The sequence below is a fragment of the Camelus bactrianus genome, chromosome 22, assembly GCF_048773025.1.
Source record: "Camelus bactrianus isolate YW-2024 breed Bactrian camel chromosome 22, ASM4877302v1, whole genome shotgun sequence".
Taxonomy (NCBI): Eukaryota; Metazoa; Chordata; class Mammalia; order Artiodactyla; family Camelidae; genus Camelus; species Camelus bactrianus.
The window spans coordinates 7283600-7300755 of NC_133560.1; the positions used below are offsets into that span (position 1 = coordinate 7283600).

Sequence of the window (17156 nt, forward strand, 5' to 3'; positions counted from 1 at the left end):
GGCTTGATGGCTCATCCCCTGCCGCCTCATTACCTCTTGGCCTGCCTGGCCTCAGCTACATCTACACAGTGCCACACTCAGGAGCTCAGCGGCCAAAGAGAGTTTGACAGTCAGCTAGCTCCAGGTCCCGGGTGGTCAAACAGCCCTGGTGCTCTGGAAAGCAGCAGTGATTCTCCATCTTTATCCAGCCCAAAGGACAAGCCAGGATTCCCTTCCTGAAGCCTGAAATAGTGAACCAAAGGGTCCCACTACTGCCTTCAGAAAATGATCAGCATTTTCCATCTCCCATCCAGCGTTGCCTGGCCAGAAATGTGCGGTGGACAGCAGTGGTCTCTCCAGCCTTTCCTGGCCTCCTAAGGCTGTGGTTCCCAGTTGGGTCCCAGTGAGCACACTTTGCAGTTCCCAGGCCTCGTGTGCTTTTCTGTAAATTTCTGTGCCTGGATGTCTTTTCTCCATCTCAGTCACCTCCTTGTCCTCCTGACAACCCCCTTCCAAGCCCAGCTCAGACGTTTCCTTGCGCGCAGTCTTCCTCAGGTAACTGCTTCTGCTCTGCTACAGCTGCACCTCCCACATCTCCCTCCTGCCATGTATCGTTCTCACTTGGCCAGAACTTCCACACAGCTGCTGTCTGCCCTGCTCCGTCTGGAGGCCAGGATACAACACGAAAGCAGACCGTTCCAATGTCATGTAACAAGCGAGTGTGGTCGTTGTCTGTGTATGCATCAGCCGCCTCCCCAGTGCCCCTCCTCCACCTCCCTGATTTATCTACAGTCTGGCTGTCCACCAGAAATACAGCTTCCACCAGGAACCACCCACCCACCTGGGGAGACAGCTAAAGCTGAGTGTCTTTCCAAATCATGACTCTCTCCCTCACGTCCTCTGCACCTTTGAAACTGATCCCTGGCTCTATCATTTACAACCTCCCACCACCACTCCTGTTTGTTCGCCAAAGACTGTCACCTGTCCTCCTTCCCTTCCCAGGCCAGTTGAGGTCCCTTGACCATCCTTCCCTCACTCTCCTACCAGTGCTCAGTTTCTCACCCTGTTCCCCTTCCATTACACCCGCTCAGAAAAACCGCATTCCCAGGTTCAACCCCGTCTCTCCCCGTCAGCACCTCGAGGAAGGCACCAGATCAAAGGCCAGCTGGCCTCCCGCCTGCCTGAGCCCCCACCGTGCAGCTCTCTGGTCTTCCAGCCCTTCTTCACTTCCACTCCCCACAGCCCCTTTGTCAGACCTCCATTCTTCTCCAAGTGCCAGCGTATCTTCCGGCAGATCACTTCACTTCCTGTTTCAACAAGGACTAAAAGCCTGGTGGAGAGGCACTCTCTCAGCGTCTTACACCTCACCTGCACGTCTTTCTTGTCATGAGGGAAGAGTTCGCCTTTTCCTGCCTCCTCAGTCTAACACCGGCGTCCTGCCGTGTGCTCCAGCCTCTCCTCTGGGCGGCTTCCCATCAGCATTTCACTGGACCCAGTACTCTCTCTTTTCTGAAAGCCAACTGTTCTCTGAGCGCAGGACCCCTCTCCCTACCCCAGTCTCTTTCCTCTCATCCCGGGAGAACGCCATACGGGTTCACTGTCTTTCTCCTCCCGTCAGCTCACTGCAAATTGTTTCCACCCCCACCCTCCACAGAGCCACCAGTGACTTCTTTGTTGCCAAATCAGGCTCTCCTGTTCCACCTTATTTTCCACGAGGCAACATCTCACATCTTGTGTTCCTTCTCCTTTCCAGACATTGTTTTTTTGACCCCTCTGACCTCAGCCAGGTCGGGGCAGTGGGGAGGCTGTGTTCTTCGTTTCTCACTTCCCCTCTGCCCTTTCCTCTGTCTCCCTTGTGAGCTCCTCACCCTCTGCCCGGCCCTCCCACTCGAGGGCATCTCCCGGGGAGAGAGCCATCCGGGTAGTGTTGCCTCCTGGTCCGTTTCGCCCACCTCTCTCCTGTCTGCACATAACAGTGACGTCCCCTGCTGCTGCTGGGCCTTCCTCACAGACGTCCTGCAGCTGCTCAGACTCAGGGTATCCCACACTGAGCTTGTTACCTTTCTCCAGAGAGCCCGCCCGCCCTTCTCTGTTGTCTGTCTAGTGAATGGCACCACCACCCACCCAGTTGCCGGAACCAGAGCCCTGGGCGCCGTCCTGGGAGGAATGCACCATGGCGATCGAGAGCAGTGGGCCTTGGAATTGGACCCCAGCTGGAAACCCAGCTCTGCCGTACTTGCTGTATGACCTTGGGCAAATCACTTAACCTCTAAGCCTCAGTTTCTTCCTCCATAAAATGAGAATAACAGTAGAACGTCTCTCCAGGTTGTGGCGAGAATGGAGTGGAGTGACACACAGAAAGGCTCCGCAGAGCGAGCGCGGGGTCAGCGTGGTGCCAGCAGCGCTTATCCATGTTTCCACGACTCATCTCATTCTCCCTCCCCACCCGTCACCGGGGCTTCTGGCCGTACCACCTTCCAAGTTGCTCACGCAGCCCACTTCTCTCCACCCTACTGCCACTGCTTTAAAAGCCCTCAGTGGCTGAATGTTGCCCTGAGGATCAAATCCAGGCTCTAGCATGGCCTGCAGGCTCTTCAGGATCCAGCCCCTGCCCAGCTTGTCAGCTTCTCTCTGTCTGTCCTGTGACCTTCCCGCCCACTCCCCCCGCCCGCAAAGAAATCTGCACGCCATCTGTCCCTCTGAGCATTTGCATTCCATGAGGACTTTGCCTGTTCCCATTTCCCAGCCTTTTCACTTGCTCTTCTTTCTATCTAGAAAGTACTTGTCTCGTCTTTTCCAGAATAATCCCACTCACCCTTCATTGCTCAGTGAGATACTGCCTCCTCTGAGAAGCACTCCCTGATGGCCCAGTCTGGGTTCCCAGAGCACTGAGTGCTTTCCTGTAGCTCTTGTCACTGTCACTCAGAATCAGACACCCTGTGCGCATGTCTGTCTCCCCCAGGAGACTCAGGGCAGCAATCAGAGACTGTCTCGTACACGGCTGAATTCCCTGAACCCAGCCCAGTGCCCCACAGTCACAGATCACGAAATGATTGTTAAACAATATCGAAAAACTTAGGAATTTCTGCAGATCACACCTGGATGTGCCGTCCCGACTCTGCCACTTACTAGCATGTAACTTTGGGCCATTTCCTTATTCTTTCCAAAGTGAAGTTTCCTCACCTGTAAATTGAGGATGATGACACACAAGGGCAGTTGCGAGGATTAAATGAGACAACACGTGGGAAGTCCCAGGCTCGTGGTACACAGCAGAGAACCTGTGCTTCTGTGCTTTCTCCTTCCTTCTCTACCAAGTTGTACGTGGTTCTGCATCGCTCCCTCTACACTAGTAGTTCTCAGATTTATTTGTTTAGCAGCAAAACTCTTTTCTGCAGTTGAAGTCTTCCATGGAACCTTAGTTCTTGACAAACAGAAGCAAAGCCCTTCTGGTGCAGAAGAGGAGCCAAGTGAAGGGCTTTCCAGTTCTTTGTCCATCCCCATGGCCTCAGAGCTCTGCCTGTGACCTTGAACTCACGGCACACAGCTGTTCAGACTGAGTTTCTTCCTCACCTGAGCACCACAGTGCCAAGGCACAGCCTTATTAGAGCCTGGGGAAAGGGACATAACACTCGCTCAGGTGTCCTCATAGCAACCCTGTAAGGTATAGAGGTTGATAGTTTTTCTCCCAAATTTACAAATAGAGATGGTAAGGTTCAGAGAGAATAAGTGATTTGTCCAAGGTCCCACAGTGGTGGTCCTGGTCAGTTGTGGAGCCACCATTCAAAAAAAGGTGAGAATAAATAAAGGCATGCCCACTGGGGCACACGGTCACCCTCTTTAGGTTGACACTGAGGTGGTCAAGGGAAGGAAGCCTTCTTTTCTTGCCCCACTTTTCCTATTTCTCCCCCTCCATTTCCAGATCATCTGGAAATATATAAAACGGTGAACTCATCCAGTCCCTGGCACACCACTGCCCTGTTCCCGTTGGCTTTTGTCATCTGTCTCCTGTCTCCCTCTAAAGGCCTCAGCCTCCTGGTGCCTTGAGTTTAGGCAGACGGGTGGGGTGAGCCCAAGCCCACAGACTTGATTTCACTCTCAGGTCTGGCTCTGTCAGCGCTGAGTGGCAGGGTCCAGCCTCCTGGTCCTTACTTGGGCAAAGGGGCTGCTTTCACAGCTTGCTGTGGGGGCCCCCTGGGGCTGTCCCTTGTATGCCATTGGACACACGTTAGGCATGTGGCCTTGATTACTTGAGGCCAACTAAGCGAGTGGCCCTCCTGTGGGAGCTTGGCCCTCTCCAGTAGCGCCTACACACGGCGTTGGGGGCATGCACGTTCCTGGCCCCCCAGGGCAGTCTGACCTACTGTGGCAGTCTCACAGCCCTAATCTTCCTTCTTGAAAGACCTGCATGGCGTCATGGCTTTTCCCCCTACCGCCTGCAGAATTGGAGAGAAGGCCTCTGTAGCAGCTGCCTTCCTTACGTGCCTCCCCGCTCTGGTCTTCACTCCAGAGTTCCTGTCTCCAGGTTGTGGGTGAGTCCACTGGGACTCAGCCAGTGAGTGAATTGCTTAAGCATATGCCTGGTAGGCAAGGTCGGTTTGCTGCATTCCTATCCCTGTGAGACCAGGCTGCTCAGGCCTTAGGACTGGCCCCGGGGCCCTGGGTGAACAAGCTGTAAAAGTCCCTCCCTGTGCAGGTGTCACAGCCTCCATCCTCAGGACACGTGCCTGTCTGGTTGTAGTTCATCCGCACCACTGCAGGCTGGGTAAGCAGGCCAGGCTTGCGAGGCCCTGCCTCTAGCCAGTTAGTGGCCAAGCTGGGCCTGTGGCAGACATGTCAGGTGTCACGTTGTTCCTGGCAGCTGCCTGGCCTCTGCTGAAACTGCCTCTTGTATTGGCAGGAAAAGGAGAAGGCCCAGTTGGCAGCAGAAGCTCTAAAGCAGGTGAATCGTAGTGTTTCTGGAAGCCGGGAGCTGAGGCCTGCCAGGGAGAGGCTCTTGGAGTGGCCCGACCGGGAGCTGGATCGGGTCAACAACTTTCTGAGCAGCCGTTTACAGGAGATCAAGAACACTGTCAAGGACTCCATCCGCGCCAGCCTCAGTGTGTGTGAGCTCAGCATGGACAGCGATGGCTTCTCTAAGGAGGGGGCCGCTGAGCCCGAGCCCCCAGGTCTGCCCCCCTCAAACCTCAATGGCTCCTCAGAGCAACGGCCTGACATCAACCTTGACCTGTCCCCTTTGACTTTGGGCTCCCCTCAGAACCACATGTTACAAGCTCCAGGCGAGCCGGCCCCACCGTGGGCAGAAATGAGAAGTCCTCACCCACCGTGGATGGAGGTGAGGGGCCCCCCTCCCGGAATCACCCCTGAGAATGGGCTAGTAAGGAGACTCAACACTGTGCCCAGCCTGTCCCGGGTGATCTGGGTCAAGACACCCAAGCCAGGACACCCCAGCTCTGAGGAGCCAAGCCCCAAGGAGGTCCCCAGTTGCAAGCAGGAGCTGCCTGAGCCAGTGGCCTCAGGTGGGAAGCCGCGGAAGGGCAAGAGACAGGGCAGTCAGGCCAAGAAGAGTGAAGTGAGCCCAGCGCCCCAGTCCCCAGCCTGCCTGGAGGCTCCCAGTGGCAAGGGCCAGATCCCCAACCCCAGGCAGCCAGGCAAGGCCCCAGAGCCTCCCAAAGTGGGCACCTGTGCCGAGGCTGGAGAGGGGAACCGGGGGACCCGACCAGGACCAGGCTGGGCTGGCAGCCCCAAAGCTGACAAGGAGAAGGGCAGCTCCTGGCGAAACTGGCCAGGCGAGGCCAAAGCTCGGCCTCGGGAGCAGGAGTCTGTGCAGCCCCCGGGCCCAGCAAGGCCGCAGAGCTTGCCGCAGGGCAAGGGCCGGAGCCGCCGCAGCCGCCACAAGCAGGAGAAGCCAGCCTCCTCCTGGGGTGAGTGCGCCAGGAACCGAGCAACTGCTCCCCCACCCAGCCAGGCCACGGGGCGGAGGGCAGTCCTCACGGGTGAGCAGCACCGCCCTGAGAGCGTGACCCCAGGGGCCTGGCTGTGCGCCCTGAGCCCTCCTGGCTGTGTCTTCCTAGACGATGTGTTCCTGCCCAAGGACGTGGACGGGGTGGAGATGGATGAGACCGACCGGGAGGTGGAGTACTTCAAGAGGTAGGTGTGGGGCCGCCCGCTGTGCCACTCACGGTGGGCGCCAGGACCCACCCACACCAAGGCCTCACCCTCAGCCCTGTGCCCTTGCAGGGAGAGCTGCTCCAGACCCACCCGGCTCTCCCACCAGCCTGTGTGCTGCAACGCAGGCAGCCGAGATGATCCCGCAGGACAGGTCACCTGGGAAAGTACAAGGGACGGAAAGCAGGAGGCGTGTCAGGCCCCAAGAACCAGGGCTTTCTCCAGGTTTATCACCCGCACTTCCTCTGCTCTGCCTGGGCTGAGCTCTAGGGGCAGAGGCAGTAAAACACAGTCTGTCCAAATGGGGGGAGAGCCACAAACATACAGTCCAGTGATGAGTGAGTGTCCTTAGAGGAGTAAGGGCACAGGGCTAGGGCCTGGCGGTGGTCAGGGCAGCCCTCCCAGGAGAGGCGGCAGCCAGCTGAAACCTGAGGAAGAGGAATGAGGGAGCCAGGTAAAATGGAAAGGGCGTTCATGACAGTGGGGCCAGCACATACAGGGTTTGAGAGCAAAAGAATCACGTTGTCCGTGGGGAACAGAAGGCATCCCAGTACAGCTAGAGTTAAATTCTGGGGGAGGAGGCTGTGTCCTGAGGCAGTGTCACTCTTCACACACTGTTCCCTGGGCCTGTAGATGCCTCATCCAGGAAGTCCCCATGCCAACACCCGGGAGCCAGAGAGGTTGTGCAGAGCTGACCTGTTTTCTTTAGTGACCAGGACACATGGGTCTAGAAGAGGGACCAGCAGGGAGGGGAGGGAACCTCTGATTGTGCTTCCCTGGCATCTGCCAAACCCAACAGGTTCTGTTTGGATTCTGCAAAGCAGACACGTCAGAAGGTTGCTGTGAACTGGACCAACTTCAGCCTCAAGAAAACCACTCCCAGCACAGCTCAGTGAGGTATAGACTGTGTTGCGTGCAGCCCTTCTTTCCCACACTCTTGCCACTTTCTGTGCCCCTGCTGGGCCATTTCATGCTCTGGGGCACAGGGAGTTGGACTGGGGCTTGGCAGGCCCTACCTCTTCTCCTGAGAGCCCCCACTTCCTGTGTTCCTGTAGGGTCCTTCTGCACTGCTGTCCCCTGGGGTGTCACCGCCGGGCCTCTACTTTCCTTACCAGCTGCCTCCCAAAGTGCCCAGGTGGCCGTGGGCTTCAGAGGGCTGCCCCCACCCCTGACATGATCAGCCTCAGGGTTGAATCTCACTTGGCCTGGCCTGGCTCCGCCATACAAACTACCAGGGTGCTTCCCAGCTACAGCCATACAAAAAGGGGCCAACGTTGAGGGAGCAGCGAGAGGGCAGCCAAGCTAGACCAAGGCCTTGGAGGTCATTTAGGCGTGAAGGAGTTGGTGGGCCCGCTCCCCAAACAGGACGGGTTCCAGGAGGAAGTAGGTAGCAACGCTGCGTCCTGGAAGAAGAAAGAGCTTGGCTGCCAGCGGGGCCCTGGCCTCCCCTCCCAGCCACCTGCAGGAGTCCTCTCTGTGAAATACTGATGTATCAGATGGTGTTCTGGGCTGAAGGTAGTAGGTGGTGGGCTGAGAACTGAGGGCAGAGGAGAAAGCTGGCTTGCTGGCCTTGGTCCTGGGCTTGGGGCTTAATGGCTGTGCAGTGCCACACTCAGCACTAAGCTACGTCCCTGGGGTCAGGCCTTTTCTTATTCTGGCTGGCATCCACACAACTGCCCTTAAAGCGATAGGAAGCTGGGGCAGGTGGGCTGAGGTTGAGCTCAGGGACCCCCTCCCAGACCCCACCCCCAGGAGGTATCCTCACTTCCTCCTCTCTCCAGTGCCAGGGCAACAGACTTCCTGGACCCTTGGCGGAGTCCCCCAGTCCCCTTTTGGGTCAAGATCTCCCCTGGCCCCGCCTTGGCACTGGCCTCAGCTTCCCAGGGGCAGCCTTCAGGGCTAGGCTCCCTGTGGCTCCCTGTGGCTCCCTTGTGCTACCCCCGAGTCAGGACTGTCCTTAGACTCACCTCAGCTCCTCTGCCCTGTGGGCCTGAGCTCCCTGATGCTTTGTCAGACCGAGATGTCCCTGCCCGCAGGAGCTTCCGCCAAGGCCAGGGTGCCTTCTTGCCTTTCTTCTTCAGCTCCACAGGAACCAGAAGTTACAGGGACCCCACACACTTTGATCTGTTGCCCCTCCTCCCACAGTGCAGTGCCCCGTCATCTAGGAAACCTCGCAGCCATTTTCTCCCCACTCGCTCTCGGTTAATCTCTTTCCTAAGATAAGGGATGCTCCCCACCAATAAGTGCTCTCCTTCGACCTTTTCTACCCTCCTCAGAGTGTGACTGTGAGCCTCGGGTGCATGAGAGAGCAGTGCTGGCCCAGCCTTGGGACCCACCCCGGGCTCTGTACCTGGAGCCTGAGGCAGCAGTCTGAGTGCATAGGTGAAGTCTCCACTGTCTGTCACCAGGCGAGCACATGCCAGAGGCTGGGCTCTTCCTCCATCCTGGTCTGGGAGATGTGCTGCAGCAGAGGGTCATGGGCTCCTCTAGGATTGTTCCCACATTCCTTGCAATTTACGACAATGTTCACTGGGACCAGGGCTCCGTCCCCCAACTGGGTCTTAACCTTCATCGTCTGCTGGACGTGATGGAGAAAATCTGTTCAGTGTTTTCATCCCGGGGAACAAAAAGAGCAGGTCGCTGTTCCTGCCTCCATGTGGAAACCCAGAGCCAGCGCAGGGAGGCCCGGGGTGGGACCATTGCTCACCATGTAGCCGTGCCCTCTGTTTTCTCAGCCTCTGCCAGATGAGCTTCTTCAGGGTGTTCTGAGACCCCGACTGCCAGCTGAAGGTCTACAGTTTTCTCCTCCACATCCCCACCCACCTGCCCGAGACTTCCCCAGTCCCTGCCATCTCGGACCAACCAAAAGCTGAACGGATGCCACACGTGCTGGGGCCCCTCAGGACCTTTGCAGAGCGCTTCCTGGTGCTACGCGGCCTCCACACTTGAGAGCCCCGGGGGCTGGGCTGGCCTGTGGGCTTGGGGGCTGATGGTACTGCTGGCCCAACACTGCTCTTTGTGTTTGGTTTTTTATTTTACTTTTTTTTTTCTCAATTCTTTACTTTTGATACTGTGAAGATCTTTCCTGCCGAAAGATAAAGCAACATTTGGACACAGTCAGTGTGTCGGTGCTTTGCTTGTTTGGATCGGGGGTGAGGGTGAGGGAGGCACTCAGAAGCACTGGAGTCAGCCTCAGTCATTTAACTGTCTTGAGCACGTACTACGTGTCAACAGGCTGGCATCTTTTCTCTTTAATTCTTGCAGCCGTGCTAAGGGGGACTGTTCTCCCATTTTACAGAGGAAACTAAAGCTAAGACAGGAAAGTCACTCTGCTGAGCTCAGCCTGGCCAACGACGATTAGAGCATAGGCCTGCGTGACAGCAGCGTCTGTGCCCTTTCCTCCTGTTGGGAGGACCCTGGTATGGAACCCCTGAGCAGCCCCTTCCCCACACTGTGTCTCAGTTTCCCTCCCTACAAGATGAGGGGTGGGACTTGGTCTCTGTGCAGTGACGCGAGAAGGTGTTGGGGGAAGGCTTGATGCCATTATGCACTGCATGCACCCATAGTCTGGATGATTGGAGTTGTCAGGGGAAGCTGTGAATGGAGTTTTTATAAATTTGATCTGATTTTCCAATGGGAATGGACATGTAATCTAAGTACTTAAGAGTTAAGAGAGTAATGAACCCTTCTGTAAAGTAAAGCAAACTGCCTCATCCGCCTTTCCCCACCATGGATCTGGTTTGTGAATTCAGATTTTAATATGATAGGTTTGCTAAAAATGCTTCACACACACTTTTGTCTCAAATCCTCATCTCCAATGGCATTTTCTTTACTAAAACCTGCTCTTACCTTGCGCTCATGTGGGGAGCAACAGTGGCAGTGGCCAGTCACTCAGAGTCTTTTGTGGGGTACTGGGAGCAGGATCAGAAACCACTCCCTCCTTCCCCCCCAGGTTGAAGCCCCCCACACTGGGCTGGCAGTACCAGCTGCTGCTTGTAAAGAGGTGAAATTGACCACAGGCTCACAATTCCTGGTCCCTGACCTTTCCCAGTCCCCAAGGAAATGTGGACACTTCCCTGTGAAATGTCTGTATATTTATTACCTGTGTTCCTCTCTCCCTTCAACACTTGCACAAGGCTCCTGCCCTGCAGTTGAATTGTCACAACTATCTAAAGTTCTGCTTCATCACTGGAGAACTGCAAGTCTGATCAAGCAGTCGCTTTACCTACGAAGACTTCTATGAATGACATTCAGGGCCCTCCAAGCCTGGCCCCTGCCTCTGGCACACTGCAGCCACACCTGAATCTCCAGCTAGGCTTGGCACCCTCAGGACTCTTGACTTGCTCACGTATTTCCCCCTTCCCAGATAACCCTTCCTTCATGAATTCCACCTTATCCTTCACATCCCAGCTGAGAAGCCACTTTTACTATGAGAATCAGTCGGCCCTGCCTTTGTGCTAATTCCAAAAGTGGTACCTTGTATGTCTTGAGTTTTCTTCTTAACCTCAAGACCAATTTATATATGCTTCTGCCTCTTCACCTAATCTGTAAGCTCCTCACCAGCCACGTTCATGTCTTGCTCAGTTTTTATCTGCTTCAGCACTGTGCACAATGCCCAGCACCTACTCATATTAAATACACCAAGGAAGAAAAGAACAGCACAGACCCATCACTCCTCTTTAAAAGTCCTCAGTGAAGCTGAAATTACTTAGAGCCCTGCATGCTCTGGGTCTGTCTTTCCAGCCTTAGCTCTGACTACACCCACCCCACGCGGGCCACGTGATCTCTTTGTTCCCTGAGGAATATGTTCCCCGAGGAACTTGCACATGGCCCGAACTTCACTCCTGCTGAACCCCCTATCGGGAAGCCTCTTCCGCTCCTCCACTCCCAGCTCTGAGAGTCCACGCTTCCCTGCAGGTTCAGATCCAGATGTCCTCTAAGCCTCTAGTTCCCTACTCACTCTCTTGAGCTCTATTACAGCATTTACAATAATTACACCATATACAATAATTACAAACGTATGTACAGTCCCTCAGTTAAAAACCAGCCGTATTTTGTTTATCTCTCACCACTCCGAACACAGATGAGAGCACACCAATCAGAGCAGCGGTGTGCCCCAAGCCAGCCCCCACTCAGTGGCCGCTGCGGTTAATAGGGGCGGGATGGGACCGGAGCTGGCTCGGTCGCAAGGGGGCGCAGTGTCCTCCGGCGGGGGCGAGCCAGGTGACGTCACGCCCTGGACGAGGCTGGGCACCCGGCAAGCTACCCTTTTTGGGATCAGCGGTCTCCACGCTCCGACCCGGGTTGGTTTGAGCCTTTGGCGCAGGCTTCAGATCCTCCAGCTTCCCACAATGCCTTGGCTGGCGCTTTTGCCCTCAGCCCTGGCAACGGCCGCATAGCCACCCACAGAGGCCGGGACTCTGCGGCTCAAGACCGGGACTTGGAGGAAGTTTGTCCCTCTGCGCGATCCGGCGTTCTGAGGTCGTTGCTAGGCGCCGACGTCCGCTTCTTCACATCTGATTGGACCTCACTCAAAGGTGAGGCGGGGTTTTGCCGGGCGCGCATGCGTGCAGCAAAGGATGGAGGACTCCGAACCCGAGCGGAAGGTGGGAACGAGGCTGGGGTCCGCGAGGGTGGCGAGCGACGGCGAAGGCGGCGGGGTCCGGGCTTAACTTGTGTGTATCTGTAGCGGGCTCGCATCGACGAGGCGACTGCCGCCGGAAGCCGCTCCGAGGCAGAGGATGATGATGAGGACTACGTGCCCTACGTGCCGCTGCGACAGCGCCGACAACTGCTAGTAAGGGCCCCGGGTCGGGGGACGAATGAGCGCAGGAGATGGGGGGTTGGCGGCTGGATGGGGGGTGGCCCCCAGCCTGCGGAGTGAGGTGTCAGTGCATGGCAGGCGAGGACCTGGCGACCTGATCTGAGGGGTGGGGCAACTCTGCGCCTCGGGGCACAGAATTCTCTCCCAAAAGCCAGGGTCCTGACTCAGGCCCCTAGACCCGATGCCCCACTCTTTGGGCTCGGCCCTGAGGGGCGCTGGTGAAACCTCAGCTCCAGAAGCTGCTGCAGCGAAGGCGCAAGGGAGCTGCGGAGGAGGAGCAGCAGGACAGCGGCAGCGAGCCCCGGGGAGATGAGGACGACATCCCGCTGGGCCCTCAGTCCAACGTCAGCCTCCTGGATCAGCACCAGCACCTCAAAGAGAAGGCTGAAGGTGGGCTGGGCAGCAGGCGGGAGGCTCAGCTTGGTGTTCTGCTATGGTGTCTCTCTGACACCTGCTGCTGCTTTTGTCAGCCCGCAAGGAGTCTGCCAAGGAGAAGCAGCTGAAGGAAGAGGAGAAAATCCTGGAGAGTGTGGCTGAGGGTCGAGGTATGGTTGTAGCCAGGGCAGAGAGCAGATGGCCTGAGCCTCCTCCCCCGACCGCAGGCATGCTATATCTCGAGGGGCCTGGCTTCAGGGGAGCAGGAGCAGCACTGAGCCACATCTTTCTCCTCAGCCTTGATGTCAGTGAAGGAGATGGCTAAGGGAATCACATACGATGACCCGATCAAAACTAGGTACGTCCTACCAGTCTGTGGAAGGTCAGTCACCATCACTTTGGACAGTATGTGGCTGAGATTGGCAGGGATACCACAAAGCCAGCTATGCCGGGGGGCTGTTTTGACCCTTACCACCCACCCACAGTTGGACACCCCCCCGTTACGTCCTGAGCATGTCTGAAGAGCGGCATGAGCGTGTACGGAGGAAGTACCACATCTTGGTAGAGGGAGATGGTATCCCCCCACCCATCAAGAGCTTCAAGGAAATGAAATTTCCTGCAGGTACCTGGGAACTGGGAGCCGCACCACACTTTAATGGTGGACATCTGTGAAGTTGCCTTCTAGCCCCTCTCAAACCCAGCACTGGCCCCTCCTGCAGCACTGGCCCTCACCAGTGGGGATGGAGGGATTTGAGACTGGGTATTTTTAATGCTCCTCTTTCAGTTGCTGCAACTGTGATCTTTACTAATCTCTGCCATTAGGGAGCTTTAGTGGGCAAGTGACAATGGCTTTAAGCAGACCTGGGTGTGAATCCTGCCTCCACTTTGCCTAGAAGCCTTGGACAAGTCTGTCTGTCCTTCTCTCTTTCTCGGGGTCTCAGTTTCATTTGTAACCAGAGGGGCATAGTGCCAATTTTATAGGCCTTGGGGTCCTGATAAAGTATCTGTGAGACATAACGATGATGCCAGGGTTTTTTTCTATAGCCATCCTGAGAGGCCTGAAGAAGAAAGGCATCCACCACCCGACCCCCATTCAGATCCAGGGCATTCCCACCATGTGAGTGTGAAGCTGGCGGCCCTGAGGAGGGTGGTGACGGGAGGAGCGGGTGCTCCATGAGAAGTGGTCCCTGTATTCCGCAGAACCTGACCCTCAAGCCTGTCTTCTGTCAACAGTTTGTCGGGCCGTGACATGATAGGCATTGCCTTCACGGGTTCAGGCAAGACGCTGGTGTTCACTTTGCCTGTCATCATGTTCTGCCTGGAACAGGAGAAGAGGCTACCTTTCTCTAAGCGTGAAGGGCCCTATGGACTCATTATCTGCCCCTCGGTAAGATAGGCTGGCCTGGAGGGCAGGGCACAATGGAGCCACCTTCTGGTGCCAGCCACTGCTCCCGTCCCTGCAGCGGGAGCTGGCCCGGCAGACACACGGCATCCTGGAGTATTACTGCCGCCTACTACAGGAGGACAGCTCGCCGCTCCTGCGCTGTGCGCTCTGCATCGGGGGCATGTCTGTCAAAGAGCAGATGGAGACCATCCGACAGTGAGTACAGGCACCCCCAAGCAGGGGTCTCCCCAAAGTCCCGAGACAAGCTAAAAACCCTTTGCTCTAGCTATTTGACAGACCTTTGTCAAAGCCTCCTGTAGTCCAGCCCTCAAGGAATTCCCAGTCTAGTGGGGATGTCAGCTAGGGTGGGAACGAGAGATGTAGTAAGTTACTGTGGAAACACTGCAGATGGAACAGGAGCATCTGGGAAGTCAAGGGGTCAGGGTGTTCCAGGGAGAAGGCACAGAGGTGGGGGGCCCCGGGTGTCCAGGAAGGTCAGGATTCTTCATTGTGGTCCATCCAGGAGGCTGGACCTGTGCTCTTTCCACACAGTATGGTCCCCGACAGACATCACTGGGTGTCTAGGGTCATGGACAGACCAAACCCAGGCCCTGTTTCATAGGCATTGCCAGTCTGAGAGAGGATGTAGACACGGGAAAGACGAATTCAGTGTACCAGGAGAGTGAGCCCATTGAGTCCTCCAAAGGGGGGCAGGAGCACAGGCTGAGGCCTCTGTGAAGATGCAGGACAGCCCTCTTGGGGGCGAGAGGAGGGGCCTGGGAGAAAGGGGAAGGGTATGCCAGGCAGAGGTGACCACTTGGCTGGGGAAGAGCTGTGGAACAGAGCAGTAGTCGAGAATGCTGCAGTGCCCTCCAGGAGAGCTGTGTGCTGTCCACAGGGCAAGGTGGTGGCAGTGACAAGGAGGGACAGGTGAGAGACAGGAAGGAAGCTGGAGGGCAGGAAGGGGTAGAGTGATGGCCTCTAGGTAGGACTGAGCAGGTGGCCTCGACCTCAGGATCTCTCCTCGGTCCCCAGTGGCGTTCACATGATGGTGGCCACCCCTGGGCGCCTCATGGATCTGCTGCAGAAGAAAATGGTCAGCCTGGACATCTGTCGTTATTTGGCCCTGGACGAGGCTGACCGCATGATCGACATGGGCTTCGAGGGTGACATCCGTACCATCTTCTCCTATTTCAAGGTGCCCTTCCGCAAGTGGCCAGGACACTCCTGCCACCCTACTCCTGCATACCACGTTCTACTCTGGGGGGCCCTGAGGCCCTGCACTGCCCACCCGCTGTCCCAGCTGCTCAGCCTCCCCGGCCCCCACGTGCCCTCAGTCCCAGCCCTGTTCTTCCCCAGGGCCAGCGACAGACCCTACTTTTCAGTGCCACCATGCCTAAGAAGATTCAGAACTTTGCCAAGAGCGCCCTGGTAAAGCCTGTCACGATCAACGTGGGGCGAGCAGGAGCTGCCAGCCTGGATGTCATCCAGGTGGGCAAACACTCCCCGTGGGCAGTCTCACCTGGGAGGGCTGGGTCTGGCCAGGCTCCCTTGAGGCTGATTGGAGCCAGGATCGGGGAGGGCCACCTTGTGGGCACTAGTGGTTCCATTCACAGGCCTGGCCTGTAGCAGGATGCCGTCTTATGGTGCCCAACCCTTGACAAGAAGCTTCTGGTCACCTAGCCGGGACTGGGGGGCCTGTCCTCTGGGGCAGGGTCACGGCTGGTGAGCCTGTTCTCACGACCGCCTGACCTGATCCTGGTGGTGGCAGGAAGTGGAATACGTGAAGGAGGAAGCCAAGATGGTGTACCTGCTGGAGTGCCTGCAGAAGACACCGCCACCCGTGAGTGCCTCCAGCCAGGCTGGCCCAGGGCAGCGTGCTGGGGGAGGTTAGCAGGGGCACCCAGCGGTCAGTCCCCGTGACAGGAGGTGGCCTTTCCGGACAGGTGCTCATCTTTGCAGAGAAGAAGGCAGATGTGGACGCCATCCACGAGTACCTGCTACTCAAGGGGGTCGAGGCCGTGGCCATCCATGGGGGCAAAGGTCAGGGTGGTGCCTGCACAGGCGTGAATGGACCCCGCTGCCAAAGCAGCCCCTCATCTTCTCCCTTCCCCTGCCGGGCTGGCCTGCCACTCCTCCCCAGACTCCTGCTATCACTCTAACAGCTCCTGCCTGACCCTTCCCAGACCAGGAGGAACGGACCAAGGCCATAGAGGCATTCCGGGAGGGCAAAAAGGATGTCCTAGTGGCCACAGATGTAGCCTCCAAGGGCCTGGACTTCCCCGCCATCCAGCACGTCATCAATTATGATATGCCTGAGGAGATCGAGAACTACGGTGCGGGGCTTGTGGGGGCAGGGGGCGCGGGCTAGGCCCCAGCCCTGGGCAGTTGGCCAGAGGCTCTGTTCCCTCTCTCTGCAGTGCATCGAATCGGCCGCACTGGGCGCTCAGGGAACACAGGCATCGCCACCACTTTCATCAACAAGGCCTGCGGTGAGTCTGCCACCAGGGCTGCCTCAGCCATCTGCCGGGTCCTCTACCTGTGACCACCTGGGTCCTGGCTACAGGGCCCAGGGTTGGACTTCATGGTTCCCCGCTGCCCCCACAGACGAGTCAGTGCTGATGGACCTCAAAGCCCTGCTGCTGGAGGCCAAGCAGAAGGTTCCACCTGTGTTGCAGGTGCTGCACTGCGGGGACGAGTCCATGCTGGACATCGGAGGTGAGGCGGGGTGGGAGACACTGGTTCAGTGAGGGCAGGATGGGAACCTCACGAAACGAGTCCACACCACCACTCAGTGGACTGGAGGTCTGACGGGAGGCCGAGGTCTGGGGCATGGAGCCTGGCCCCCTCAGCGTGCTGACCCTCCCTCCCCACCCCACTCCACATGCCCCCAGGAGAGCGTGGCTGTGCCTTCTGCGGGGGCCTGGGCCATCGGATCACCGACTGCCCCAAACTCGAGGCTATGCAGACAAAGCAGGTTAGCAACATCGGCCGCAAGGACTACCTGGCCCACAGCTCCATGGATTTCTGAGCCGTCTGTCATCCCGCCTCCTCTTCATGGGGCCTCCGTCCTTGGGGCTCCAGCCGCCTCCCACACACACCAGCCCCGTGGGCAAGAAGCCAGCATCCTTGGCCCAGCTGGCCTGGGTTGGGCCAGGCTGGACCTGGCTGCCTGCTCCCCATGCCCCCCAGAATTACTATTTTTGCCCCCCTTTAACCCAGCTACCATTAAAGCACAAGCCTCTCTGATCTCAGTCTCCGTTTCGCCTCGCCTGCCCCCTGCTTCCTGGGCAGGTTCAGCCTCTGACCCCCGAGGCAGGGCCTTGGCGTCTCCCACCACCGCTGCCAGCACTCAGCCTGCCCGTACTCGGCTGCAGAAAGAGCTGCCTAACTGGGGCCCCGCTCTGGGGGCTTAGGGCATCTCCTCTA

General features: G+C 57.4%; 2 protein-coding genes across 22 annotated transcripts in view; both read left to right on the forward strand.

Annotated features, from left to right (window-relative positions):
* FAM193B (family with sequence similarity 193 member B) overlaps positions 1 to 9261 on the forward strand; it is a 30472-nt gene extending 21211 nt beyond the window's left edge. For 14 of the 21 annotated variants that reach the window (XM_074350189.1, XM_074350183.1, XM_074350182.1 and 11 more), the window contains 5 exons: positions 4877 to 5900; positions 6051 to 6126; positions 6217 to 6369; positions 6944 to 7041; positions 8880 to 9261. In XM_074350189.1, coding sequence (XP_074206290.1) covers positions 4877 to 5900; positions 6051 to 6126; positions 6217 to 6369; positions 6944 to 7040 — 1350 coding nt within the window. In that variant the 3' untranslated portion in view covers position 7041; positions 8880 to 9261. The remainder of the gene's footprint in view (positions 1 to 4876; positions 5901 to 6050; positions 6127 to 6216; positions 6370 to 6943; positions 7042 to 8879) is intronic. The other 7 variants (XM_074350195.1, XM_074350186.1, XM_074350188.1 and 4 more) reach the window with 2 other exon arrangements.
* A 2339-nt stretch (positions 9262 to 11600) lies between these two features.
* Positions 11601 to 16976, forward strand: DDX41 (DEAD-box helicase 41). Its single transcript, XM_010946190.3, has 17 exons — positions 11601 to 11750; positions 11834 to 11941; positions 12199 to 12358; positions 12439 to 12513; positions 12641 to 12701; positions 12829 to 12965; positions 13388 to 13460; positions 13577 to 13730; positions 13807 to 13943; positions 14763 to 14925; positions 15087 to 15218; positions 15499 to 15570; positions 15674 to 15770; positions 15914 to 16063; positions 16148 to 16219; positions 16335 to 16445; positions 16622 to 16976. Exons 1-17 carry the CDS (start codon positions 11724 to 11726, stop codon positions 16756 to 16758), a joined length of 1866 nt encoding a protein of 621 aa, XP_010944492.1. The 5' UTR covers positions 11601 to 11723; the 3' UTR covers positions 16759 to 16976.
* The last annotated feature ends 180 nt before the right edge of the window (positions 16977 to 17156 follow it).

Coding starts and splice junctions, on each gene's coding strand:
- DDX41 (XM_010946190.3), top strand. CDS start 11,724: ATGGAGGACTCCGAACCCGAGCGGAAG. Junction 15,219..15,498: donor CCAGCCTGGATGTCATCCAG/GTGGGCAAACAC, acceptor TGGTGGTGGCAG/GAAGTGGAATACGTGAAGGA. Junction 16,064..16,147: donor TGAGGAGATCGAGAACTACG/GTGCGGGGCTTG, acceptor CTCTCTCTGCAG/TGCATCGAATCGGCCGCACT.